We start from the raw sequence: 27,114 nt of genomic DNA on the forward strand, positions 1-27,114 counted from the left end.
TCCTTGAATATGTATTAATTAATAGTGGGCATGTAGAAAAAATAAGTAGTGGCCTTGGTGTTAGTAACTTTAGACCCTTAAGGTAATAAATTCTTTCTTTGTTGTAAACCCATTACACATCCGCCCTATAGGAATGCAATTTTATCTTTGGAAGATGGTGCCAAACCTTGAAATAATTACTCTTAGAGAAAATAAGTCTTTGTTGATAAGTCCTTGTCAAGAGTCATAAAATGTTAGTAGGCCTTCTGGCCAGAAGATGATGTAAATCACCTAAACCATTTGTATACGATACATTTGCAGGAAAGAAACCTTGGTTTTTGATAAGAACCAAAGACTGCTGACTTTGCATCCCCTATTATCCTCTATGTGTAACTTAGGGTATAAAAGCCCCTGTTAAAAATAAAGCTACGGGCCTTGTTTACCAGCGCTTGGTCTCCCCATGTCATTCTTCCCTTTAACTTCCAGCTGAGTCTCCATCTGGAGCGCGGAACCCACCACGCTTACTAATCATGCCTGGGCTTCTAAGACCCACTCGAGAAAGAGTCTAGGGTGAGACACCTTCCGCTATTCGAGAGGGCGCCTGCGGCCTACGTAAGTGGTGCAAACTTCTTGTCTTGAAGTTTTATTGGTCTCCCGCGTAAACCAAGCTACTCAGCTTCTTTTCTCCACTGAATTTTCCTACTGAGCTATCCTCATTCTATTGTTCTCTATATCTCTAATTAGCATATAAATAGTCGCCTAGGCCGTCTCTCCTTCGAATACCCTGGATCAGCTGGGGCTGGTCCCCGGCACATAGGTAGGTTTATTCCTTGGTATTTTATTCTTTTTTGATGTGATGATAATAGGATTGTTTCCTTAATTTGTCTTTCTGATCTGTCATCGCTAGTGTATAGGAATGCAAGAAATTTCTGTCTTTTAATTTTGTGTGCTATTGCTTTACTAAGGTCATTAATGAGCTCTAGTAGTTTTCAGGTGGCATGTCTGGATTTTCTAAATATAGTATCATGTCATCTGCCAACAGCAACAATTTCGCTTCTTTTTCAGTTTGGATTCCTTTTATTTCTTCTCTGATTCCCATGGCTAGAACTTCAAAAACTATGTTGAACAAAAGTGGCAAGAGTGGACATGCTTATCTTATTCCTGATCTTACAGGAAATGCTTTCGGTTTTTTTATCATAGAGAATAATGTTACCTGTGGGTTTATCCTGTGTATGTATATCCTCACTTGAATCTAAATCTTTGCAACGCTATGAACTGTAGCATGCCAGGCTCCTCTGTCCATGGAATTTTCCAGGCAAGAATACTGGAGTGGGTCATTTCCTTCTCCAGTGGATCTTCCCAACCCAGGGATCAAACCCGAGTATCTTGCATCTCCTGCAGTGACAGGCAGATTCTTTACCACTGCACCACCTGGGAAGACCATAGATTTGTCATATATAGCCTTTATAATGTTGAGGAAGATTCCTTCTATGTGCCTACTTTCTGGAGAGTTTTATCATAAATCGATGTTGAATTTTCTCAAAAGTCTTTTTCTACGCCTATTGAGAAAATCACATGGTTTTTAAATTTGATAAGGTAGTGCATCACATTGATTTGAGTATATTGAAGAATCCTTGCATCCCTGGGATGATTCTCACTTGATCATGGAGTGTGACCCTTTAATATCTTATTGGACTAGGATTACCAGTATTTTGCTGAGGATGGTCGCACCCATTCATCAGTGATATTAGCCTGTAATTTTTTTAATATCTGGGTCTGGTTTTCATATCCGGGTGAGGTAGCCTCATAGAATGAGCTTGGGGGGTGTTCCTTTTTCTGCAATTATTTGGAAGAGTTTCAGAAGGGTTGGAGTTAATCCTTCTCTAAGTGATTGATAGAATTCACTTGTGAAGCCATCTGCTCCTGGACTTTTGCTGGTTGGAAGTTTTTTTCTCACACTTTCAATTTCAGTGCTTGTAAACGGTCTGTTTTATATATTCAATTTTTTTCTGGTTCAGTCTTGGAAGTTTGTACCTTTCTAAGAATTTCTCCATTTCTTCTAGGTTGTTTGGCCTTGTAGTAGTCTCTTGTGATCCTTTGGTTTCTGTGGTGTCAGCTGTAACTTTTTCATTTTAATTTTACTCATTTGAGTTTTCTCCCTTTTTTTCTTGATGAGTCTGGCTAAAGGTTTATCAATTTTGTTTAACTTCTCAAAGAGTCAGCTTTTAGTTTCATGTATCTTAGCTTTTGTTTTCTTTGTCTCTGCTTTCTTTGTTTCTGCTCTGATATGTGTGTTTTCTTTTCTTCTAACTTTGGGTTTGTTTGTTTCTCTATATCCAGTTGCTTTAGGTATAAAGTTAGCTTTTTTTATTTGAAATTTTTATTGTTTCCTGAGGTAAGATTGTATTTCTATAAACTTCTTAGAATTGCTTTTGCTGTTTCCCATATGTTTTGGATCATAATGTTTTGGTTGTCATATGTCTCTAGGTATTTTTAAATTTCCTCTTTGATTTCTTCAGTGATCCATTGGTTGTTCAATAACCTATTGTTTGGCCTCCTTGAACTTTTGTTTTTTACCTCTTTTTTTCCCCTGTAATTGATTACTAATCCCTGAGGACACTAGTCAGAAAAGATGCTTGATATGATTCCAATTTCCTTACATTTACCAGTGCTTCAACTTCCCTGTTGGTCCAGTGGTTAAGAATCCACCTGCCAATGCAGGGGATACAGGTTTGTTCCCTGGTCCATGAAGATCCCACATGCCATGGAGCAACTAAACCCATGCACCACCAAAACTACTAAGCCTGCTTGCCTAGAACTTGTGCTCTGCAACAAGAGAAGCCACTGCAACGAGAAGCCCACACACTGAAACTAGAGGACCTGCTGCTTGCCACAACTAGAACAAACCCATGCACAGCAAAGAAGCCCTAGCACAGCCAAAAGTAAATTAATTAATTAACTTACCAAGGCATGATATGTTACCCAAGATGAGACCTATCCTGGAGAATGTTCCACATGCACTTTCATGAAGAAAGTATATTCTGCTGCTTTCAGATGGAATGTCCTATAAATATCAATTGTCTCTCTGGTCTAATGTGTCATACAAGGTTGTCTTTTCTTATTAATTTTCTTTCTGGATGATTTGTTCATTGGTGTCAGTGGAGTGTTAAAATGTCCCATTATTGTTGTATTACTGCCAATTTCCCCTATTATGGCTGCTAGGATTTGCCTTATATATTGAGGAGCTCTTGTGTTGGATACATATTTATTTATAATTCTTATGCCCTCTTCTTTCATTGATATCTTGATCACTACGTACGTACTTTCCTTGTCTCTTGTAACAACAGTCTTTATCTTAAAGTCTATTTTGTCTGATATGAATATTGCTACTCCAGCTTTCTTTTGATTTCTATTTGCATGGGATATCTTTTTGCATTCTCTTACTTTCAGAGTGTATGTGTTCCTAGATCTGAAGTGGGTGTCTTATACAGGTCTTGTTTTTTATATATATTCTGTCAGTCTGAATCTTTTTTGAAGCATGAAATTCATTTAAATTTAGCATAAATATCAATATTTAAGTTCACTTCAAATCAACATCTATTTTCATTTCAGTAAATGTTTAGGGTTTGTTTTTGTAGGTCATTTTTTCTTCTCTTCCTGTTTTGTTCTCTTTTGGCTCATCTTTGGTGTTGTATTTGTGTTACTTTTTCTTTCATGTGTGTATATCTATTGTAGTCTTTGGGGGGGGGGGTTCCATTTCCTATGAAGTTTTGATATAGCAGTTATATATATATATATGCTTCCCTGGTGGCTCAGACGGTAAAGTGTCTGTCCACAATGTGAGAGACCTGGGTTCAATCCCTGGATTGGGAAGATTCCCTGGAGAAGGAAATGGCAATCCACTCCAGTACTCTTGCCTTGAAAATCCCATGAACAGAGGAGCTTGGTGCAGGCTACTATCCATGGGGTCGCAGAGTTGGGCATGACTGAGCGACTTCACTTTCACACACACACACACACACACACACACACACACACATATATATATATATATATATATATGTATGTATGTATATATATATATCCCTGGTGGCTCAGACAGTAAAGCATCTGCCTACAATGCAGGAGACCTGGGTTCGATCCCTGGGTCGGGAAGATCCCCTGGAGAAGGAAATTGCAACCCACTCCAGTATTCTTCCCTGGAAAATCCCATGGACAGAGGAGCCTGGTTGGCTACTATCCATGGGGTTGCAAAGAGTTGGACACGACTGAGTGACTTCACTATCTATCTATCTATCTATCTATATAGTTGCTTTAAGTTGCTGGTCTCTTCATTTCAAATTCAGTTCCCATTTCCTGCGTTTGTACTCTCCTCCTCACATGGTTCCTGGTTTTGGTATCATATTCATGTATGGATGATTTCCATTTTTTACTGTTTGTTTTAATTGGGTTTCATTGAGCTTAAGAGTTAGCAGGACTGTGTTCCTTCTGGAGGTTCTGGGGGGAGAATCTGCTTCCTTGCCTTTCCCAGTTTTTAGAGGCCACCTGTATTCCTTGGCTTGTGTCCTCTTCATCTGCAAAGCCATCAACACTGCATCTTCAATTGTTTCTCTGACCCTCTTTGATCTTTTAAAGACCCTTGTAATTACATTGGGCCCACCTGGATAATCTAGAATCATCTCCCAAACTTAAACTCCTTAACTTAATCACACCACCATCGCCAAGTCCCTTTTTGCCACATAAGGTAATATATTCATCTTTGCGGGGGGCCATTATCTTGCCTGCCACATGCATCTTCCTGGAAACATAAGACCACTTGTCTCCCATATTTGCACATATATAGCCCAACATACACACAGAAACAGGCACCCTCTGGTTGAAGCTGGAGGGAACCTCAGTTCAGTTCAGATCAGTCGTGTTTGACTCTCTGCAACCCCATGAATCGCAGCACGCCAGGCCTCCCTGTCTATCACAAATTCCCGGAGTTTACCCAAACTCATGTCCATCAAGTCGGTGATGCCATCCAGCCATCTCATCCTCTGTTGTCTCCTTCTCCTCCCACCCCAAATCTCTCCCAGCATCAGAGTCTTTTCGAATGAGTCAACTCTTTGCATGAGGTGGCCAAAGTACTGGAGTTTCAGCTTCAGCATCAGTCCTTCCAATGAACACCAAGGACTGATCTCCTTTAGGATGGACTGGTTGGATCCTTGCAGTCCAAGGGACTCTCAAGAGTCTTCTCCAACACCACAGTTCAAAAGCATCAATTCTTTGGCACTCAGCTTTCTTCACAGTCCAACTCTCACATCCATACATGACCACAGGAAAAACCATAGCCTTGACTAGATGGACCTTTGTTGGCAAAGTAATGTCTCTGCTTTTGAATATGCTATCTAGGTGGGTCATAACTTTCCTTCCAAGGAGTAAGCATCTTTTAATTTCATGGCTGCAGTCACCATCTGCAGTGATTTTGGAGCCCAAAAAAATAAAGTCTGACACTGTTTCCCCATCTATTTCCCATGAAGTGATGGGACCAGATGCCATGATCTTCGTTTTCTAAATGTTGAGCTTTAAGACAACTTTTTCACTCTCCTCTTTCACTTTCATCAAGAGGCTTTTTTGTTCCTCTTCACTTTCTGCCATAAGGGTGGTGTCATCTGCATATCTGAGGTTATTGATATTTCTCCCGGCAATCTTGATTCCAGCTTGTGCTTCTTCCAGCCCAGCGTTTCTCATGATGTACTCTGCATGTAAGTTAAATAAGCAGGGTGACAATGTACAGCCTTGACGTACTCCTTTTCCTATTTGGAACCAGTCTGTTGTTCGATGGCCAGTTCTAACTGTTGCTTCCTGACCTGGATATAGGTTTCTCAAGGGGCAGGTCAGGTGGTATGGTATTCCCATCTCTTTCAGAATTTTCCACAATTTATTGTGATCCACACAGTGAAAGGCTTTGGCATAGTCAATAAAGCAGAAATAGATGTTTTTCTGGAACTCTTGCTTTTTCAATGATCCAGTGGATGTTGGCAATTTGATCTCTGGTTCCTCTGTCTTTTCTATTTGATGCCTTAGAACTGAAGGTGTGCAAGTACAGTCATCCCTCAGTATCCATAGGGGATTGGTTACAGGTACCTTGCAGATATCAAAAGCAGTGCATGCTCAAGTCCCTTTTATAAAATGGTGCAGTATTTGCATATAATCTATGCACATCCTCCTGTATAGTTTAAATCATCTCTAGATTATTTATAATGCTTAAAACAATGTAAATGCTATGTAAATAGTTGCCAAGATGCAGAAAATTCAAGGTTAGCTTTTTGGAACTTTCCAGAATTGTTTCAAATATTTTTGATCCACAGTTGATTGAATCAGAGGATGTAGATTCCAAAGATACAAAGAATCAAATGTATTTCCTTTTTCCAGTGCATGTCTATCCTTCCTCAGGCCCTTGGTGGAAATAGCAGGGAAGAAATATAGTGTAGTGATTAAGAGCAGAGGCTCATGAACTAGATTGCCTAATGAACAATTGCCTAGATTGTTCATATCCTGGCTCTATTACTTCTATCTGCAACCTTGGAGAAATTAACTCATCTTATTGGTCCTCCATTTCTTTATCTGTAAAATAGGATAAAACAGTATATTCTCAGAGCATTTCCCACTACTAGAGATTATAATTTGATCTGAGGAAGTGGTCTAGGCTTTTAAATCTTTAAGATTCTAATATGTAGACAAGTTTGAGAGACACTGCCTCAAAGGGTTGTTGTAAGGATTTAAAGCTCACAGAATACATAACTTGCTTTTCCTTGCACACGATGGCTCACCAAGAAGGGAGCTGGTAAGTGAGAGTACGCCAGGTCCAAGACAACCTAGAAGGCTTATCTGAGTCTGTTTCCTCATCTGTAAAACTAGGACAACCATAACACGGCTACAAAATGACATGTTTTATAAACCATAAAGTACTGCCCAACAGTTTTTGTACATACATATATTCTCCATTCTCACTTCATACTCCCACTATCTTCTGCAATAGGGTTCAACTCAAGGTAATTTCTCTGACCTTCACTGACACTACAAGAAGTGAGGGTAGTAGGAGGTGGGCAAGCTTGGAGGTATTCCTGACAAGGAGGCAGGAAAGGGCCTGACCATCCCAGTAGGAGTCCAGAGATATAAACCACTCCTTACAAGCAGACCCAGAGCCAAACAAACCCAGGAGCATCACATGGTCAATGCAGGGCCCATCTACCTTGGAAAAATTGGCCTAGGACTATGGAAAGGGCACAGGCTACTAATTCATACAGTCCTGTGTCCTTGGGCAGTTATTCTACTCTTCTATTTTTTCAAGTTCATTCCTTCCTCTATAAAACGAGGATGGATAGTCATATACATTCCCAATAGGACTGAAGTGAGAATGAAAAGAGACCAGGGATAAAAAAGTGGTTCACAGAGTGGAAATTACATTAAAGTATTTTACAGTCATCCACTGATGCCATAAAGAAAGATTAAGTCATAATGAAGTCTTCCTAAATTTTATTGGCACTGAAATAGAACATGGGTTAAGCATAAACCCCTCCAAAAACAAATTAAAAAAAAAAAAAAAAAAACCCAAAAGATGCACAAAAAAACCCTGAATATAAAATCTAATCTTTCTCCCCAGCTTCCCCTGGCGGGGAGGGGGGTGGTGGTGGGGTGGTATACTATCTTTAAGGCAGCTGGATTGCCCCATAATTCCAGGTTTGAATTTAGCAAATATAGGGCACATCACCAAGAAAGTGTCAATATAATACACAGCGATGCACATAAGATTTCCCAAGGTCAAGCAGAAGACAAGGGGATGGAGGGATCAAAGCCATGGGCTCTGGGCTAGGGGCACTGCATGGAAGTACAGTAGGGCCCCTTTGGGGAATGAACTTTGAGAAGAAGGCAGGAAAAAAAGGGAACAATAAAACCAAATACCAAGTACTTTAAAAAAGGATTGTATGACCTACAGTGACAGATGATATCACTAATACTGAAAGCTTCTTACATTAATTTTTCTGGCAAAATATGCTTCTTAGGTGTAGGGGTGGTAAAGGAATGAGGCCAAAATGATCCTGTCCCAAGACTAGTATCTTCTAAAGGTGCATTAGCAAGAAATGCAGAAATCAATGTTGAGTTAGATGCTGCTAAAATATATAACACTGGTAGAAAGAAAAAGAGCACACGTGAGACAGAGAGGAAGAGGATGCTGCTCCAGGGTTGAGAGAAAGAGGTGGCGGCGTGAAAGGGACCAGACCAGAACCCCTAACAGCTCTCTGGTTTATAGCTCCAAGGGATAGCACAGCTGGTGGGAAGATCTGGGTTAAAGGTTTATTAAACAGAGGCAGGACCCAGTCATCACCTCAGAGAGGGGTGATAGGAAGGGGCTGTTAGGCACCTGGTAGGGCTCAAGTAACCTGTAGGATCTGAGTCACGAGCTTCTCACACCACACTTGGCTTCTTCCACACATTCACCAATTGAGCCAACTGACATCAAGATCCAGGACTCACAAAACCAAGGCCTTAATGACCCTGAAGCAGAAGTTGTGGCCCAACTAGCCCTGAAGGGAGAAGTGGTTTGGGACCCCCTGGAGGTGAAAATACTGAAGCCACATGTGAATATTTCATCCCCTTGGCAAGAGTTCTAGATGTGGCTGGCTGGGTTTGAGAGTAATCATCCCTATTGTTCTACCTGAGGAGATTTGTGGATTAGAGTGGGGAAGGGCAGGTCCCAAGATCGGAATAGGAACACAGAATAATAAGGGATATCTCTGCCCATAGAGCTCACCTGAAATAAGCCTAGGCTCCCATAAAACATAGAGGCGTATTCTCTACCCAATCAGGTCTGAACAGAAGGGCTAACTGCCTTCCAGGAGGTTGGGGAAGCCTCTTGAAGGCATATTCTCCCCCATACTACCCTGAAGAGAAAAATCAGTGTCTGAACTCAGGCACAAGGCTTATTGGGACTGAATTTGTAACAGGCCCAATCTGGGAGGTAGAGAGAAGAATGACTGAACATCTTTTTGCCTCCAATGATTACAAAGCATAAGTAACTCTAGAAAGAATGGACATTGGGAGGCCTAATCCTAGGGCAGTTGACATTCTAGAGCATGTAGCCAGGGCCCTGCCTTCTTTTCTAAACCTGTGATGCTTCAATTCTGCAAATCACAAGACCATGAACATGAAGGCTGTGGTAGGGCAGGGGTGAGGGCCAGTTTTCAACCTACTCCACACTTGACTCCTGCAGAACAGCATTAAATATGAGGGTATTTCCCAAACCAAGTGGGAAGTGCCTCTGAGCTGAGAAAGTGTTCTCTTCTAGCAAGCCAGATCACCCAGGACAGAGGAAAAAGAGGATCTCATTGGCACCACAGTGGCCATCTCTCTGCCTAGGGAAGTGAATAAGGATTGAGGGGCTAGGTTTGGTCCCATGGCTGCACTGAATGCTTGGCGTGACTCCAGGACTGCTCTAGTTAATGGCTCCAGCACAGTGTGAGTTAGGCAAGAGTATAAGAGTGTGAGAGCAAGGAAGAAGGGAGGAGGGGTCCCTAGGGGCTAGGTGCCCTTTACATAGACTCAAACTCATCAATGCGCTGCTTAGTATTGCCCTGCCGGATCTGGCGCAGGGTCTTGTATTTGTCTCGACCCAGTCGCATGTTCTCAGCATGAATCATGTCATTAGCAGTCTTCTTGGACTCATCACGGGCATTGGCCAGCTCTGAAGTGAGGGCCTGTGAAGGTGCAAGGGGATAAAGGGTTAATGGCTTCCTCTAATTTTACCTCCCCTTCTTAACCAAATGTATTTCCTGATTTATCCTGTCCCACCTTCTCCCTCACCTTTCTCTCTCCCCTCCCACTCCACTCCCACTGTCCCCACCCTTTATACACACACACACACACACACACACACACACACACACACACATATTTTTTGAGAGCCATTTCCAGCCCTGTTAGAATTTCAGGGGGGCAAGAATAAAACAAAAGATACCAACTGAGTGGATCAATTGATGACAGGTATTCTCTGTGAGTGGAGCAATACATCAAAGATTCAGGTAGGAATTGTGTCAACTAAATATTTTCTGAATATAAGAGGTAAATGGAATATGGATGGAGGACAGAGTGGAAAAAAAAAGGAGGGGGAACAGGTAGTTCAGAGTCTGATTTATAAGTGAGAGATCCCTCCATTAGAGCCCTCACTGAGAAATGCTCAAGCTCCCACACAGCACTGAGACAGGTTCTTCTTCTCCCCTACCCCAATGATCTAGGGAAGGCCATAGCTACTAAGTCAATACACATGGTCTCCATGACTCTTTGGGTCTGCCTGGATACCTTCAGGTGCTTCTGCACACGCTCATTCTTTTCCGCCTCAGTGGTACGTTCCTCCTCACTGCGATCCTTGGCCATGGCATCAGCTCGCAGTTCAGCGCTGGCCTCTGCCCCATTCTCATCCTGCTCATCCTGCTCATTTTCAGCAGGCTCTGCCACATGAGGCGTGCTCATGGCAGTCTTCAGCTCTGCACGGGTCTTCTCCAAGTCTTCTTGTACCATCTGAGCCTGTTCAGTAACAGAGGAAGAGAAGGGCTGGCAGCTAAACCAGGTTAACTTGTAGCATCCCTACATGTGCCTAGAATGGCCCAGAAGAAAGCAGGCACCAGGTAGTTCAAGCCACTTTGCCTGACTGATCCTGAGTTTCTTCAGCTGTATAACAGGAGTAATTGTACCAAATTCCCTGGGGATACTGGAGAATTCTGGGAAATATTTGAGAGAGCCTTGAGCTCCTCCCATGATACACACTGTCAAGGAAGGATGGAAAAGTGACGAAACCCAAACCTGAGGAATCCAAGAACTTATGCATGATATCCCATCCCACACTGCTTAGTCCTGGGCACTATGTCTTACCTTCTGCTGCCATTCCACAGCCTCACTCTCCTTCTTTTGTCGGGCCATCTCCAGCTGGGAGATCCGAGCTGTCAGCTCTGCCATTTCCAAGGCCTACGGATCAGTTGGAAACTTATGAGAAGTGGGCCTTCTGGTCCCTAGGGCCCAAGTTTCTTCAACCCCAGATCCTCTGAGAACTAACAGGGAACTTCCTGTTTCACTTGCATGCTTCTCTGGAGACTCTTTTTACCACACCTCCTCCAGGAAGCCCAGAGGGAACACTCTCATTATCCCATCTACTACAGCATCCTATTAACTCCCTGCCTAGACTAGACTAGACTTGAAAGCAAACAACGTGTCACCTCTGGTTCTTTATGTCACTCTCTCCCCTCTCTTCTCTCTCTCACTGCAGAGTTCGGGCCTCAGTAAAGCTTTGGAGATCACTGTATCACTGCCTGAAGTGGCAGACCCTTTCCTGTTATCCTACAATGCTCAGGCCTCCACTAAGATCTTCTCAGGACAAGTATAGGAATGACACTCAAGTGTCACAGAGTGATATGACCAAGGAAATAAAGCTTATGCATACCCTCACATCTTGGACAAATCTCCCAGAGGACATTTTCCCCTGAAAATTAGGTTTTAGTTTCCTGTACTCCCACTCTAAACAGTACAGGGTAAAAGCATATGTTAAGGAATTTAGGCCACAGGTCCTTAAATTCTGAGTTACAGAACCCTTGGAAATTGTGATGAAAGTACAGATGCTCACCCTCCTCCCCTATAAATAATGTATAGACATACAACTTTACACATGATTTTAGGGAGTAAACCCTTACAAGAGAAGCAGAAATGACTTCTCATTCTTAGTCACAATTGTGTGACCTATGCAAGTCTCTTCAACCACTCTAAGCCCTAATTTCATTACCTGGGCATATTATCCCACATGGGTTAATCCCATAGGATTATTAGGAAGAGGAAATAAGAAAGTAAGGAAAAGTGAAAAATTGATCGTATAGTTTGTAACACACATAGCTAGTCAATCAGGTGTGAATCCCTTCTTTCCTTCCTCTCTTTGTCAGGTCATCAGCTCAAGTCCCCACTTGCTAAGAAAAAGAATAAAAGTAAGGGTTAGGGAAGTAACTTCTCAGCTTGCTTCTGAAAGATCTATCTGCTGGAAGCCTGCAGAGAGGTACTCTGCTAAAAAGAGCCAGATGTGCAAACAGAGGTAGCTGTGAATAGGTAGATAGACAGAAGAGAAAATTCAGATCCCATAATCCCATCCCATTTTGTAGCTTTACCAGTTGTTCCTGGGTCTTCTTCTGGTCCTGGGAGGCCTGCAACAAGGCCTCCTTGGCCTCTTCAGCTTCTTGACGCTCTTTGGCCAGTTTTTCAGCCTCACTCTGGGCACGCTTTCGCTCCTGTTCAAGTTCCAGAGCCCTGCGGGTCTGTTCTTCCAGTTCTGGGAAGAGAAGGAAGGGGAAAGGTGGTAAAGAGTACAGAGATTAAGAAGGGATGCCTAACTTCCTTCCTGGAAATGCTTCACTCCAGGCACAGATGGCAAAAAGCTCTAGGCACTCTTCCTTTTGCCTCATCATTCCTCTATTCTTTTAGCCACATCTTGAATATATGCCCCGAGTCTGCAGCTCAGACAGAAGGGTTTCCAGCTCACAGTGTCAGACTGTGGGAAAATCCAGTCTCCAAGATGACTCCAAGCCTCACCTTGTTGAGCCTTCTTAGTCTGTTCCTCGATTTGCTTCAGCCTCTCCATCAGTTCCTCCTTTTCCCGTTCAATCTTCTCCTTCTCCTTTTCTGCCATCTCACGTTTCTTCTTTTCATTTTCCAGCAGAGCACTAGGAAAGGAGAAAGAAGGAATGGAACAGGATAGCAAGGCCACATGGAAGCCTTGGGATCCCCAAGACCTTCTGGCCCTGATCCCTCAGTCCCCACCCATCTAGCACACTCGGGGCTTGTGAGGCAAGATCACTCTCCCTTCTCCCTATATTCTTGTCCTCATATCACAGCCCCACATGGGCTGGTATGCTCAGAGCCCTGCCAGTTTGTCCCAGTATCAGGAGATCCAACCTGGACTCCCAGCTCATCCACTACCCAGTGAGTAACCAGTGGGTGACCTTAGCTGCATCATTTCTTTGGTCTTGTTCTTAGTAATCCTATGTGTAAGATGGCCAAATAACTCTTACCCTGTCTACCTTATGGAGTTACAGACAGAAAAGTTTTGACTCTTTGCTGATACACTGTGCTTCAAGTCTGGTGATCTCTATGGCTAGGGCATTAGTCCTCTGCCTTGTGAAGTTCAGTTTTAGGCTCCTTTCTCTCAAAATTTGTTGTAAATCTAAAATAAGTACTGGCTTTTTCTTGCCCCAGCACCTCTTCTAGTAGTCCTTCTTTTCTCCCTTGGTTAGATGTCTTTTCTCTCAAAATAGTTGGCCCTATCCTTCTCCATAGCCCTCCACCCTGTTATTTTTCTCCAAAGTACTTATCATGTCACAGACTGTATAATATGCTTATTTGATCTGCCTGTCTCGTCCCACTAGAACGACAGCTTCATGGGAGCAGAGCAGAGATTTTTGTCTTTTGTTCACTGCTCAATAAATATATATTGAGTGAATGAATGACACAGCATTGTGCCCTGAATAGTTATGCATATACTGTTTTTCCCCTTTCTTCTACTAGACTGTGAGGTCCTATAGGGCAGGTTCCTGCCAGAACCAGTTCTGTAAACTGCCCCTCATATCATTTTTTTTTTCAGAATAAATGTAAATCTTGGTGTCTAACCTCTCATACATGGAGTCATTTTCCAGCCTACTAGATTAGAAGCTTCCTGAGATTCCAAACTCTTTATGATATAGTATCTATTAGAGCAGTGCTATCAAACCTTAACGTGTACAGGAATCACCTGGGATCTTATTTTTTTAATAAATTACTTAGTGATAATCATATTAATAATATAAAGTTAATCATTTAAAGCAAATAATTAAGTGGCATTTAATACATGCACAATATTTCATCATGCCAAAGTAAAACCTCATACCTGGTGTTAAGAAGTTTCTCCACATCTCCCTTCCCTCCAGCCCTTGACAATCATCAATCTGTCATCTGTCTCAGTAGGTTTATCTATTCTGTATATTTCATATAAATGGAATAATACAATATAGGCCTTTTGTGTCTGGTTTCTTTCACTTAGCATAATGTTTTAGATATTCATCCACATAATAGTATGTATCAGTATTTTGTTCTTTTTAATGACTGAATAATATTTCATTGGATAGCTGAATAATTTGCTTATCCATTCATTCAGTGATGGACATTTGGGCTGTTTTCATCTTTTGGCTACTGTGAATTTCACAGCTACAAACATGTGTGTGCATATACATGTTTGACCATCTGTTTTCAAATTTTTTTTTTCAGTGTATACCTAGGAGGGGAACTGTAGAGTTATACGATAATTCTACATTTAACTTTTTGAGGAACTATCAATTATTTTCTACAGCAGTTGAACCATTTTACATTCCCAACAGTGAAGAACATGAGTTTCAGTCTCTCCACACCCTTGCCAACAGCTGTTATTATCTGTTTTCATTTATTATATCCATATTAGTGAGTATGAAATAGTTCCTCACTGAGGTTTCAATTTGCATTTCCCTAATAACTAAGGGTATTTTCATGTGCCTGCTGGCCATTTACACATCTTCTTTGAAGAAATGGTTAACTAGGTTCTTAAAATGCAGATTTTGAATCAGCACATTTGGGGTAGGTCTCAGATACTGCCTTCCTAAATAGTTTCAAAGTTGATGCTGATGCTGCTAAGCCTTGATGCACTTTGAGTAGCAAAGGGGCCATAGTGCAAAAGGGCTGGAAAAATCTGGTAGCTCTGTCTAATTCTACTCAAAAGATCCTATAGAGTCCAGGTTTAAATGTGCATAGAGCCTTTTGCTACCACCACTATACTGGTCAGATAGCCCAGAGCAACCCAGAGTCCACCTAGAAGAGCAATAGCATGAGGGTCATAAATAACGGGGAACTATGAAATGCCCCTCTCTCCTATGAATCTCTGAAATCCTAGGGTTCTAAATGCCTGATTCCTGGGGATGAGGATATCTGAGACTTAAAGGAAGAGGTGTCATCCCTGTACAGCTCCCTTTCCCCTAGTACCAGGATGACTTCATGTCCTGCCTTTAGCAGGCTTGGCACCTTTGAAAAGCTTCTTTGCCATAGCCCAAGCCCCCACTTCAGTTCCACACCACCTACCGCTCCATCTGCTTCTGGTGCTTCTCCTCCCGGGCCTGTGCCTTCATCTGCTGTACTTCAATGGTGTCGGGCTTGCGACGGCGCATGTATAGCTCATGGTTCCCCATGCACAGAGCCAAGATCCGTTTGTTAATCCGCAGCCGAGGAGCATAGAAAACAAAGTCCTGGTAGAAAACCAGCAGTTAGAAAGAGTGTAGAGGGAAAGATGAAGGTGGGCTTCTGCCTTCTGAAAAGCTAAGTTAAAAAGCACTGAAACAATCATACTACAGATGGGAAGACCAATTATCAGAGTAGTGAAGTGACTTGCTCAGGGTCAGATGGCAAGTTAGTGGCAGACCCAGGTCTAGAACCCAGGCTTCTTGACTCCGAAACTAGTGCTCTTCCTTACCAAGCCACAATTTCTTTCAACATTTGCTTATGAAAATCATCTTAAAATACCCTCAATCCAGTTGAAAGATAGAAACTGACTTCATCTGCTAATTAAATATCCTGCTGGGTCTCAGCAACCTCTCTTAGAGGTACAATAATCTTTAGATAATACCCTGGTGAGTGTAGTATGAGTGGGCTGGACTGGTTCTGTATCTTCTAAAAGCATATCTTAGAGCTAGTCCCTTCAATCCTATTTGGAATAAGGCAGTGTATTTGTAAATACATACATGAATATATAAGTCTCCTGAACATCAATTATCCTGGTCGTTGTGTTTTAAATAAGCCCTTGGTCTCAGCTGGCTTTGTTACTTACCTTTCTGATGAAAGTTAAGCAAAACAGCAGTTAAAACACACACACACACACACACACACACACACACACACACACACACACAAGAAAATCCAGTGAGCTGGAGTTTGTTGCTACAAATACCACTGGACCAAGTTCACCAGCTGATGTGCTAACCACCAGCTCTTCTGCCACTGAACCCAAACTTCTACCATCTCATATAGCTTGGGGTACAGTAGAAGGAGCACAAGCTCTAGAGGTCAAACAACCTAGGTATAAATCCCAGCTCTACCATTTTAGCTGTATGATCTTGGGCAAATCACTCCATCCCTCTGAAACTCAATTTCATCACTTATAAAATAGGAATGCCATTACCTACCTGACAATATCATTGAGGGTTGAAGGAGACAATATATATAAAGTTCTTAGCAGGGAAAGTTCAGAGACCTCAAAGCTAGAAGAAGGTTGAGACCCCATGAGAAGTGTCTAGTTCAGCATGGCCACTTGCCCTTGGCACATGAAAGAGGAGACTCTCATCACAGTTTTCTATCTTATTCCCAATCCCCAGTTTTTCAGTCTTGTCAGCCACAGGCAACTACAGGTGACAGGTGTGGCAACCATGTTAGAGGAATTACTGGACTCAAAGCATTATTTTGTATTTGGATTGCTCTGGAGAGAAGTCTTAAGAGGACAGCAGTAAAGTTATAACAAAAAGAACAACATTTGGATCTGGACTTCTCCTGGCTCTCTCCCTTCTCCACAATTAGAGATAAATCAAGTACATGAACGATTTCTACTTTTCAAGCCTAGAGGCTTTAAAAGATAAGATGTACTACCCCAGAGCCTTGGGGCAGTAACAAACAGTGGCTAACAGGCAGAACTTAGACTGCCTGTGTTTCTCCCTAATCCATGCTTCTCCTGAGACACAGTTAGCAGGGTAGCACCAGTTACAGGATGCCTCCTGACCATTTATTGGCATCAACATCCTTTTTCATTGCCAATCACTTTTTGTACCTCCTATTCCCATCCACATACACAAAAATCCAGAGAAAGGAGAGAAATATGCAATGACATGATTGCTTCTAGCATTATGTAGGCCTTGGCCAATATGACCATTACCTAGGCCTTGGCCAGTAGGAGGAGCCACTTACCGGGGCTTTTTTGTCAATGGGCTTGATGACAAATTTCTTGTCATTGAAAGAGATGTTCCTGATTTCACTCCAGGGGAAGCCTATCTTAGGAGTCAGCCTGTAAAAATGGATACCAAGAGCATTAGGACAAACACAAGGCAAGAAGGACATAGAGGGTTGGTGCCTTGCCCTCACCACCACCAACTTCTCCATTAAGGAGACAGATTCATTGCCAGCTCAGCCAGTATCATCACATGCCACCAGGTCAGCTGCCAGCACTGAGAGTTCACAAAGGACTTTCTAATACTACAATCAACATATCCCTTGTCTCAACAACTAAGGTTTGCTTTATTTTTTGTTGAGGCATGGACCTTGTAACAATCTCTCAAAGAATCACCAGCCTTACTTCACTGGATCTCTTCTACTCAAAGTTGTAAAATCTGAGAGGACAGTAAATAATAAGTTCCAAGACTCAAGTTACACAAAACAATAATATATTGATCTTTATACTCATCAAGAGAAAACCAAGGGAAAAAAATAAGCTAGTGAGATAAGGCTGTAGCAAGAGAGATTATAGGTCAAAAAATACTGAATCATCATATGAAGTGAGATTAATTACAAATCCTGACAAGGTGGGTTTTAAATCAGTGCTATCCAACAGAAATATAAATTATCACACATGCAATTTAAAATTTTCTAGTAACCACATGTAAGTAAAAAGAAACAGAGTGGAATTAACTATAACAACAGTTCACTTAACCCAGTATATGCAAAATACTATCATGTATTTTGAACATGTAAATGTTCATGAAGATGTAAATGAATATTTAAAATACATTAAATGAGACATTTTATATTGTTTTTCACACTAAGTCTTCAATGTAGTTTATACATATAGCACATCTCAATTCAGACCAGCCACATTTCAAGTATTCAACAGCTACATGTGGGCCAGAAGCCACCACAGTGGACAGTGAAAGTCTAGTCAATGCAAGATTTAGAGGCCTGAGGGAGGTTGTGTGATCATCTGGGCTGGTCTAATCTAGGTAGAAAAAGAATGATACAGGTGGGACCCAGGAAGTATAATCATACTTTGTCAAGTCCTAGGTGTCAAAGTAGCCCAAAAAAGTAAGCAAGCTGAGCAATATCATATGATATCTTTTATATGTGGAATCTAAAAAGAAATGATACAAATGAACTTACTTACAAAACAGAAACAGATTCACAGACTTAGAAAAGGAACTTATGGTTCTTAGAGGGGAAGGACAAGGGGGAGGGATAGTTAGGGAGTTTGACATGGACATACACACGCTGTTATGTTTGAAATGGATAACAAACAAGGACCTACTGTGTAGAACATGGAGCTGTGCTCAATGTTATGTGGCATCCTGGATAGGAAAGGAGTTTGGGGGAGAATAAATACATGTATATATATGGCTGAGCCCCTTCACTGCTCACTTGAAAGTATCACAACATTGTTTGTTAATTGGTTATACCCTAATACAAAATAAAAAGTTAAAAAGCGAGCTCTGAACTATACCTGTCATTCTGCTCATAGATGTTGAGACCCAGGGCATCCACCCCCAGCCATAGCTCTGAGCCTTTCTTGTTCTTGATGCTAAAGTAGTTCACACCATACATCTCCAGATCCTGGGCAATCTTCAGATACTCCAGGACAGCATCCTCCCTAAACAACAGAGCAGAAGTCAGTGGCGGTGGGGTGGGGGTGGGGGTGGGCGCGGAAGGGGCAAGTAATAAAGGGGAGGGAGCCTATGACTCAGACACAGGGAGACAGAAAGCCTACTTGCTCTCCACTTCTGACAAGAATCTTGCCGAAAGCAGTTGAAAAGAGGATGGAAGGTGAGCAGATGATGGTTAACACAGCAAAATGTGACTTTTGCCAAAACATGCTCATAGAAGCCTAAGGTCTGAGATTCCCAAGGGGAATAAAGGCAGGCTGACACTTGCTGACCTCAGGCATATTAGCTATCACAGAAGCCTCTTACACAGGCACATTATTAGCAGAGCCCAAATGAGATGGTGATGACAAAATGAAAAGATTTGTTCTTCAATTAGACATCTCCCAAATGGTATGCCATGTTCATAAAGATCCTTCCTCATTTCATTCTTGGAGAGGGGACCCTTGTGGCTCAGAAACTCCCTAGGGGAGGGAATCTCAGGATCCCCTCATTTGGGCTATCAGCTCCCATCATCCACAAAAACCACAGTTTTATAATGGTGCTGATTTGCCTTCCATTTCTAATTTCCTCTTGTAAACGGCATTTCTGTCTCTCTCCAACATCCTCCAGTGTTCCTAGCCTCTGCCTCTTCTTCCCCACTGAACCAACTCTTATTCTCCTTGCAAGGGCATAGCATAGAGTCCACAGTTCCTAGGGTAGGCTTACCTGAGCATGCCCCGGTGCTCTTCATGCCACACCTGGATCCTTTCCTCCCACTGGTCCTTGTTAAGCTTGTGCTGCTCCAGGACCCTGGAAAGATGATGTGGGGTCAGTTACACCAGAAGCAGACTGAAATTACAGCAGGAGATATTAACTAGACACAGGGAACTGCCTGAGGGGTATGAGACATACAGAATGGGTGACCAAGAAAGACAATGGGAACACCTTCCTTTGTACCTTTAACCAGAAAATCCAATAATGTGCTGTGGTCACCAAGCAAAGCAGTAACATATTAACAGTCTGTGCTGATTTGTGAGACTAAGAGGAGGAATTGGCCTCATGGAGGCATGCATACTCTCTCCTAGATCTCTGTGGGGCCAATAGTTTGCATTTGTGAGACTACTGCTCAGGGATAAGATATAGCCTGTAGCTATGGAAGATAAAACTGAGTCCAAATGGTTTAGGAAAAAAACTAACAGGTTCAACTGTTATTATCTGTAAAATGGGCCCAGTTGTAATTATATTATAACAATAACTCCCAGATCTACTAGATCATAAACAAGGCTTGCTTTAAATATGCTATTTCAGACATTATAGCAGTGACTGACTCATGTAGAGTCCCAGGGCACAACCACTATCCCTAATACCTTCAGGTGAGTTGTACATTTGCCATAGCTCCACTGGGACTGAGGTTACTGGAATGAAGCATAATTTTCCTTCCAATTTAAAAGCCTATATAAAATAGTGACTGGATGCAGTAGGGTTAAAAAAAATCAAGACTAGGGTTCCAGGTTGCCACAAATGAGCTGTGGGAGATTCAGCAGGTCAGAGTGAGTACCTCTACATCTTTATTTCCTTAGCTAGGAAATAAGGATTATGCCTGCCTTATTCATTCTGTGTGTTGTTGCGATGCTAAAATAAAAATAATTAGAGTTTGAGAATGTTCAGTTTTGAAGTTTACAAAAGGAGAAATCTCTGTACACTGGGTATCAATATTAAAAGACTGTTTTGAGCTCCCTATGTCCCTAGTTTAAGTATTTCTCACTCCAATGAACCTCTGATATAAGAAGTCTAAATCAGTGGAAAGGATCAAGAAAATGGAACTGGGGCAAGGAGAAGTAATCCATCTCTGGTTCTCAATATAAGCACCTGTTTCCACAGTAATGAAGTTCTGTAATAGGCAAGCAGAGGAGGGAAAAAAGTGTTTTATTTTGAGAACCAGAGAAATAAGAACAGAGTATGGTGCCATATGCAAGTATGTCTGTCTGAGCATCATAACATGGTCTTCAGACAGACCCTAGTGGAGAGGGACAGATCTGGCAACCCCTGTATAACAGGAATCAATCAACTTTGGGCCACAGCTCACTCTGACCAGGGCAGATCACCAGGATACCACCTCACCTCTGTGGCAGCAACCTGTCCCCAGCCAAGTAGCCAGACTTGTGGACTTCCTTATTGAAGTCACCATACTTGGACTGGACAGCATAGGAGGCCAGCAACACAGCAGTCTCAGGTGGGCAGTAAATATCATCATTGAGAATGTCCTCCTTCACTTGCAGGAAGAATAGTCGCTGTGTGATGTCCTGGATCAACTCTTCAGATACATCCTCAGGGTAGAACTTGGCCCGGAACTTGAAAAGCAGAGGGCTTTCCTTCCGCACATCCTGGGCGGTCACCTAGGAGCACCAAGGGGCTATGCACTCTCAAAAAAATAGATTTTAGGGGTAAGGGAGTGGCTGTAGGGTGGGGAGAAGACACTGGAAAGTCATCAATTTGAATAATCCCAAAGAGTTGGGTAACAATTCTGGTAATTCAGAAAAGAGACATATTACTTTCATCAGGGACCCAAGCCCACATCCATAATTGCCTCCTATTGGGAATTTCTCCTTAAAATAACCTAACACCTATTGATAGTCATAAGCTCTTAAGCCATGATCAGACAATATATCCAACTGCTCCTACATTCTGAGGGTAGTTTTAAGAAACTCCTCTTTTAAGACTCTCCTCCAACTCCATAAATCAACAAAGTAAAGACTAAGATGTATGACTGAGGTCTGGGAATTGACTAGAAAAGAGGACAAATTAGATTGTCTTTTGAAGCCTGAAATTGGCTACTAATGGTTCCACATTTTCCCAGCAAAAGTCTCCACTCTTTGGAAAAAGAAGACTCTGCCAGCAAAAGGTGGAGCACTCACCCGCTAGACACAATCAGGAAAATAAACCACAGGACTGTATGGAGACCTCCAAGGACAAAGTCAGACAGTTTGAGGATGATGAGATGGAGAACTGCTATGTACCTGCAGAGATTCTGCTGGGATGTGGAGAGTTTGAATGGACCTATACTTAAACCCTGGTGGCTCAGACGGTAAAGCGTCTGCCTATAATGCGGGAGACCCGGGTTCAATCCCTGGATTGGGAAGATCTCCTGGAGAAGGAAATGGCAACCCACTCTAGTATTCTTGCCTGGAAAATCCCATGGACAGAAGAGCCTGGTGGACTACAGTCCATGGGGTCGCAGAGTCGGACACAACTGAGCGACTTCACTTTCACTATATTTAAACCATCTCACTTGGAGTTCAACTGAGAAAATTAAGAAAGAAGGACACATCTTTATGGGGTGCAGGCATAAGTTAATAGGCAAGAAAATAGACAAGATTATGAGACTTTCAAGATTCTTTCCAGTTCGATAGTCTGTGACTCTCTGTTTAACAAATTTCCTAAAGCCCTTGAGTTTGGAAAGGAAAAAAGGATACCAATCTCCTCTAGAAGAACTACTGATAGCTATGATCCGTAAGTAGGTCCCATCCTCCTTGGACACTGGCCATTCTCGCTGTTACAAATCCAAATAGAGACAGAGCAAGAGCTCTACCCTTATTCTGATCTAGCGGTTGAGAGACCACCCAGTGAAAAATGGAGCCCTACATGCCCTAAATTTGCCAGCTTGCACATTTTACACTCCTGAGCAAAGTCTAGTAGAAGAGTGAATTCCAAATGTGGCAGTGGAGTAAGCAATTACCTTCTTATTGAGTTTCAGCCAAGTAAAGAAACCCTTAGTGTCCTGGTACTGCAGACCAAAAAACCAAATTTCCCTCAGGCCAATAGTTTTCACCACCTGAAAGGCAAAACAGAAAACAACCATTGATTTGAGTGCCTACCCTGTGCCAGGCACAGAGGAGACAAATGTGGAGCCCATGTGGTCCCTGACCTTAAAGGATATAAGGCACCCAGGTCTGAAAATAAAATACACTTGGGCAGTAGCTAAGAAATAATGTCAACATCTCTCTGCACCAAATACTTCTGCTGAGGTATGGACTAGATAAATTATAAGCACTACCAGACACCAATAACTTGATATCCATTATCTCCTTGAATTTTCACAATAGTCCTATGATATAATTACAACTGGGCCCATTTTACAGATAAATAAAAGTAAGGTTCAGTTAGTGAGTAGCAGAGTCAGGACTGTTTGACTCCAAACCCATTCAAATTCAGTGCTTTTTGCCATCACCATCCCACTCAGTTATGCCATGCAGCTCCATACTCCCAGGATAAGGTAAAGGCTGAAGGTAGAAACTGTTGGTTTAACTCCTGAATCTTGTTCTCCTGGACTCCTTCTTTATGTTTAGCAATTAGGAATAATGCCCATACCCTTCAGGCTAAGTCCTACTTACAATGCCCAAAGAAAAAATGTACTTTGGTATCTATAAACCCCAAACCTGTGCTGTGCTTAGAGGCTAAGATGCTTATTTTCAGCCCTGATTAGAGCTCAGTCATGATTCTCCTTTACTACTCACACAGGTTGACAGTAGGAATGAGTATAGTAGCTGAAGGGCCCCATGGTGTTCAGCTACTGGGCATTTTGGCTGAGCAGTGGGCAGGAAAGGAAAGACAACCAGGAAAAGATAGACAGGGTCTGTTTTCCAGTCCATGACATTAGCATGTAAATAGTTCTGGCTGGTGGCTCAACCCTAGCATGCCCACCACTGGGGATAGAGGTAATAAAGCCATTTCCTAATGAGGTGTCAGGGAGTCTTCTTTATATTTTCTTCTACTGGGGTGGGAGGGGGAATTTGAGGTGAAGAAATTTACCTGGAGTTAGAAACAAGTAGCAGGGACCCAGCGTTGCTACACACTGCACTGTATCCACAAAGTTTCTACTATGCATCCAAGCCAGGCCAGACCCATTGTCACTCCCAGAGCTTACAATCTAGAGCTTCAGAGGCCTCAAGGAAAAAGTAGATCATGTTTATTAAGTACCTATTATGTGCCAGGTACCAAACACTGAACAATCATGAGATAGTTATTATTTCCATTTTATAAATGAGGAAAATAAGGCTTAGAGAGCAATCTGTCTAAAACCATAGAGTCTAGACTAAAATCCTAATTATATGACTCTAAAACCTATACCCTTTTTCTCTTGTTTGCTATCTCCTAAGGCCAAGGGTTCAAAAGAGCTTAGAAGCTCTGGGGTTCCCAAGTGACTAACTGCCTTATCTCTCTTTTGATCCAGATATACCAGCCAGAAAATGAACTTTGACTACCTCTGCATCTACATATAGCTCCTGGCTTTTCCACTAGGTTCAGTCAACAATCACTTTGGAGAGAAGCCATACTGCCAAGACATTAACCTTCATTGCTCACCAGGGTGTTCATGATGATTACCCTCCCCTTTCATAGCTTGAATCAGGTATCAAGAAACCTGAGTGGAAGTCTCACTTCTGTCTTCCACTTGCTGTGTGATGTTAAGGCAATACATTTCCTTCTCTGGGCCTCAGTTTCCTCATCTATCCAGCTTCGCCATCTACTATGAGTGGTGTGGCTTAAATGACTTCTTTATGCTCTCAAGTTCTACCAATCTACTAATTAAGTTATTTGTAAATGACCAAGAAATACAGCCCCATTTCCCACATACCTCTTGACAACTTGGGTAACTAGGAACATGCTTAGAAAAAAATAAATGAGGGAAGGTGTACTATATGAGGAAAGATCAAGACTTCCAGGATTTGATGGAAAGGTGAGTCTCTGAGTCTAAGTCAATAGGCATTACCATCAGGTTTTAGATGGAGAATACAAAGTAGTCATGTTGAAATGTGACAGTGACTTTTTTTTTTTTTTTTTTTGCAGAGGATAAAGGGAGAGGATGTGGATAGGAAAGATTTTTTTAAGCACCTCTTACATCCTATATCTAAGATAGGGTCTAATTAATGGTTTTCCACAAGGCTGCAGAACATAGTGTGTACAGGTGCAATTGGTGTAAAGAAATAAGTTCCAAGAAACAATGCAGCCCCAGGATAGAAAAAGACCCACTGAAGATGTTGAAAATGGACCATTAGGACAGGATGCTAGGTCATGGCAGGGCATACTGGGAACAGAACTAGTAGGGTAGCAACTGGCTTTTGCCTGTACCAACGGCCCAGGTGTAGAAACTCAAGAGACACCAGAATTAAAAGAAAGTGAGGCAGGCACAGACCACACAATCAGTTCCACAGGTCCCAGGAGTGAGTTCCTTAGCCTCTACACCATGTTGTCTGCTTCACTAGCGGGATGGTTAGGGGTATGATGAGAGGAGTTATAGGAGCTAAAATAATTCCAGGATTTAGAGTATCTCTGAGGATAAAGTAATAGTTAAAGTGATATCAAAAGAAAAGATATCAGGATCAGCAGGGCATTTTAATCTCTCTGAGCACTGCCTCTTCCCTATGAACACAAAGAAATCAGATGCATATAAATGCTCTACTTCCTTAGACTGTAGGCTTGGAGAGAGAGCGATGTCTCTTAGCCTCCATTGAAGTCCCAAAGTAAGGAAGTGAGTGTGTTGGGTGAAGGAAATATGGTCTGAAGTCAGAACTGAGACTGAAAAAGAACAAAGGATAAAACTGATGACTCGTGGACCCCAGGCTGTAAGGAAATCTCCAATTAAGGTCCACAGGGTGCTGGGAATCATTTGATCAGGCAACTCTTGGCCCCATTTTCAAATTCTAAAATATGGAATCAGGCCAAGCTTAGCTTGCTTCAAGCTTTGCCTCCTGCTGAGAACTTACTTCAGAGGAAAGAGAAACCTCATTTTCTAGTGGGAAAGAGTGTCTAGGTACTGGTTCTGGGAAAACATCTGTGGCTCCAATGAGCAGGTTCTTTACCATTCCACTCTGAGAAGTGGCTGCATCTCTAAGAAAAAAATTCTTTGCTCCCTTTGATTTCAGACAGCAATCTCATCTGGCCTGAGCTAGTATTTCTCAAAGCTGCCATGGAAGACATTTTTAAGCCACAGAAGATAATGAATGCATATACCCAGAGGATGGGGGTGGGGGGGTGGGGTGGGGTTGGAAGTGTCAGAATACTAGGAGATGGCTGGCTGTAAGTCATAATTTCTTTGAAGCCTGAAGGTTTAATCTTAATAATTTGTGCAAAATTTACTGTTTACTCCTTAAATATCTATATTTTAATAATAAAATAGATATCTACAAGTACAACTGATGCTCCAAGATAGTAAATCACATTCAGCCTACAGGTCTGTGAACCTCTTGGAACCTGGCACATTCACCTTGAGGGGGGCTAGGACTTTAGTTTGCAAAACACTGGCTGTGGATTCTATTCAGCCACATAATACTAACCCCCAAAACAGACTGGAGCATTACAAGATCCAAGCAGCATAAACTAGAAAACTGGGGTCCCATGAGGGAAATAGACTTGCCTCTCAGAAAATTGTCACTAATTACCAGGAGCATCATAAGTAAGAAAGAACTCCTGTTTGCCTCTTTTTGCATGTGAAGGCTACTTATATCTGAGATCTGGGGAGGGCAGAGAATATTAGGCCAATTCCAGAACCCAAAGCCCCCTCCCCATATCCTCTATGCATCTATCTGAATAAATAAACTAGTGACATAATCAATCACTTCAGAAGCCAATAGCAGGATTGGGAAGCAAGGCTTGAGCCTTAAGTGCGTGAGAAATTATGTGCAAAACCACTGCTGCTGCTAAGTCGCTTCAGTAGTGTCTGACTCTGTGCAACCCCATAGACGGCAGCCCACCAGGCTCCCCCGTCCCTGGGATTCTCTAGGCAAGAACACTGGACTGGGTTGCCATTTCCTTCTCCAATGCATGAAAGTGAAAGTGAAGTCGCTCAGTCATGTCCGACCCTCAGCGACCCCATGAACTGCAGCCTTCCAGGCTCCTCTGCCCATGGGATTTTCCAGGCAAGAGTACTGGAGTGGGTTGCCATTGCCTTCTCCAGTGCAAAACTGCACCAATGCCCAAATACCTGAGGCCATTACAGGCTTGGCAGCAGCTCCATCAATCACCTACCTGAAAGCAAATCAGTGCACAACTGGAAAGTTCCAGGAGGGGCTGTCACCATCTCTGCTTCTGTTACCCTACACTGACTGTGCCCAAGTGGCCATCTACTCTATAACACAGAGCACGTTCATCTAGGGTTCTAAATATAGGGACCAAACTTTGCTTTTAGAATGGAAACAGGCAAAGAAAGGGGAAGTCACAGAGGACACAGCTGACAAAAGGTACTGGGAAAATTGCAAATGCTATGTGCCTTGATTCAAACCATTATACTATGTCCTAGCTATCTGACCTTAAACAGGTCTTTTCCTCTTTCCAAGCCTCAGTTCCTCATCTATAAGATGGAGATACAACTATTACAATAACAGATATTAGGTATTTTCTAAAATAAAAATGGAAAAAGGAGGATTGCTGTCTTCAATACAGAATCTACAAATCCTAAGAA

The 27,114-nt window shown here is 42.2% G+C and overlaps 1 protein-coding gene across 1 annotated transcript in view; it reads right to left on the reverse strand.

The window, feature by feature from the left end:
- Positions 1–7,483: 7,483 nt before the first annotated feature.
- MSN (moesin) overlaps positions 7,484–27,114 on the reverse strand; it is a 72,746-nt gene continuing 53,115 nt past the window's right edge. The window contains exons 3-13 of the mRNA XM_019955836.2: positions 22,396–22,491; positions 20,781–21,055; positions 19,386–19,469; positions 18,521–18,667; positions 17,002–17,098; positions 15,133–15,296; positions 12,586–12,716; positions 12,165–12,325; positions 10,891–10,983; positions 10,321–10,545; positions 7,484–9,719 (exon numbers count right to left, since the gene is read on the reverse strand). Coding sequence (XP_019811395.1) covers positions 9,555–9,719; positions 10,321–10,545; positions 10,891–10,983; positions 12,165–12,325; positions 12,586–12,716; positions 15,133–15,296; positions 17,002–17,098; positions 18,521–18,667; positions 19,386–19,469; positions 20,781–21,055; positions 22,396–22,491 — 1,638 coding nt within the window. The 3' untranslated portion in view covers positions 7,484–9,554. The remainder of the gene's footprint in view (positions 9,720–10,320; positions 10,546–10,890; positions 10,984–12,164; positions 12,326–12,585; positions 12,717–15,132; positions 15,297–17,001; positions 17,099–18,520; positions 18,668–19,385; positions 19,470–20,780; positions 21,056–22,395; positions 22,492–27,114) is intronic.

The sequence above is a fragment of the Bos indicus genome, chromosome X (genome assembly GCF_029378745.1).
Source record: "Bos indicus isolate NIAB-ARS_2022 breed Sahiwal x Tharparkar chromosome X, NIAB-ARS_B.indTharparkar_mat_pri_1.0, whole genome shotgun sequence".
NCBI lineage: Eukaryota > Metazoa > Chordata > Mammalia > Artiodactyla > Bovidae > Bos > Bos indicus.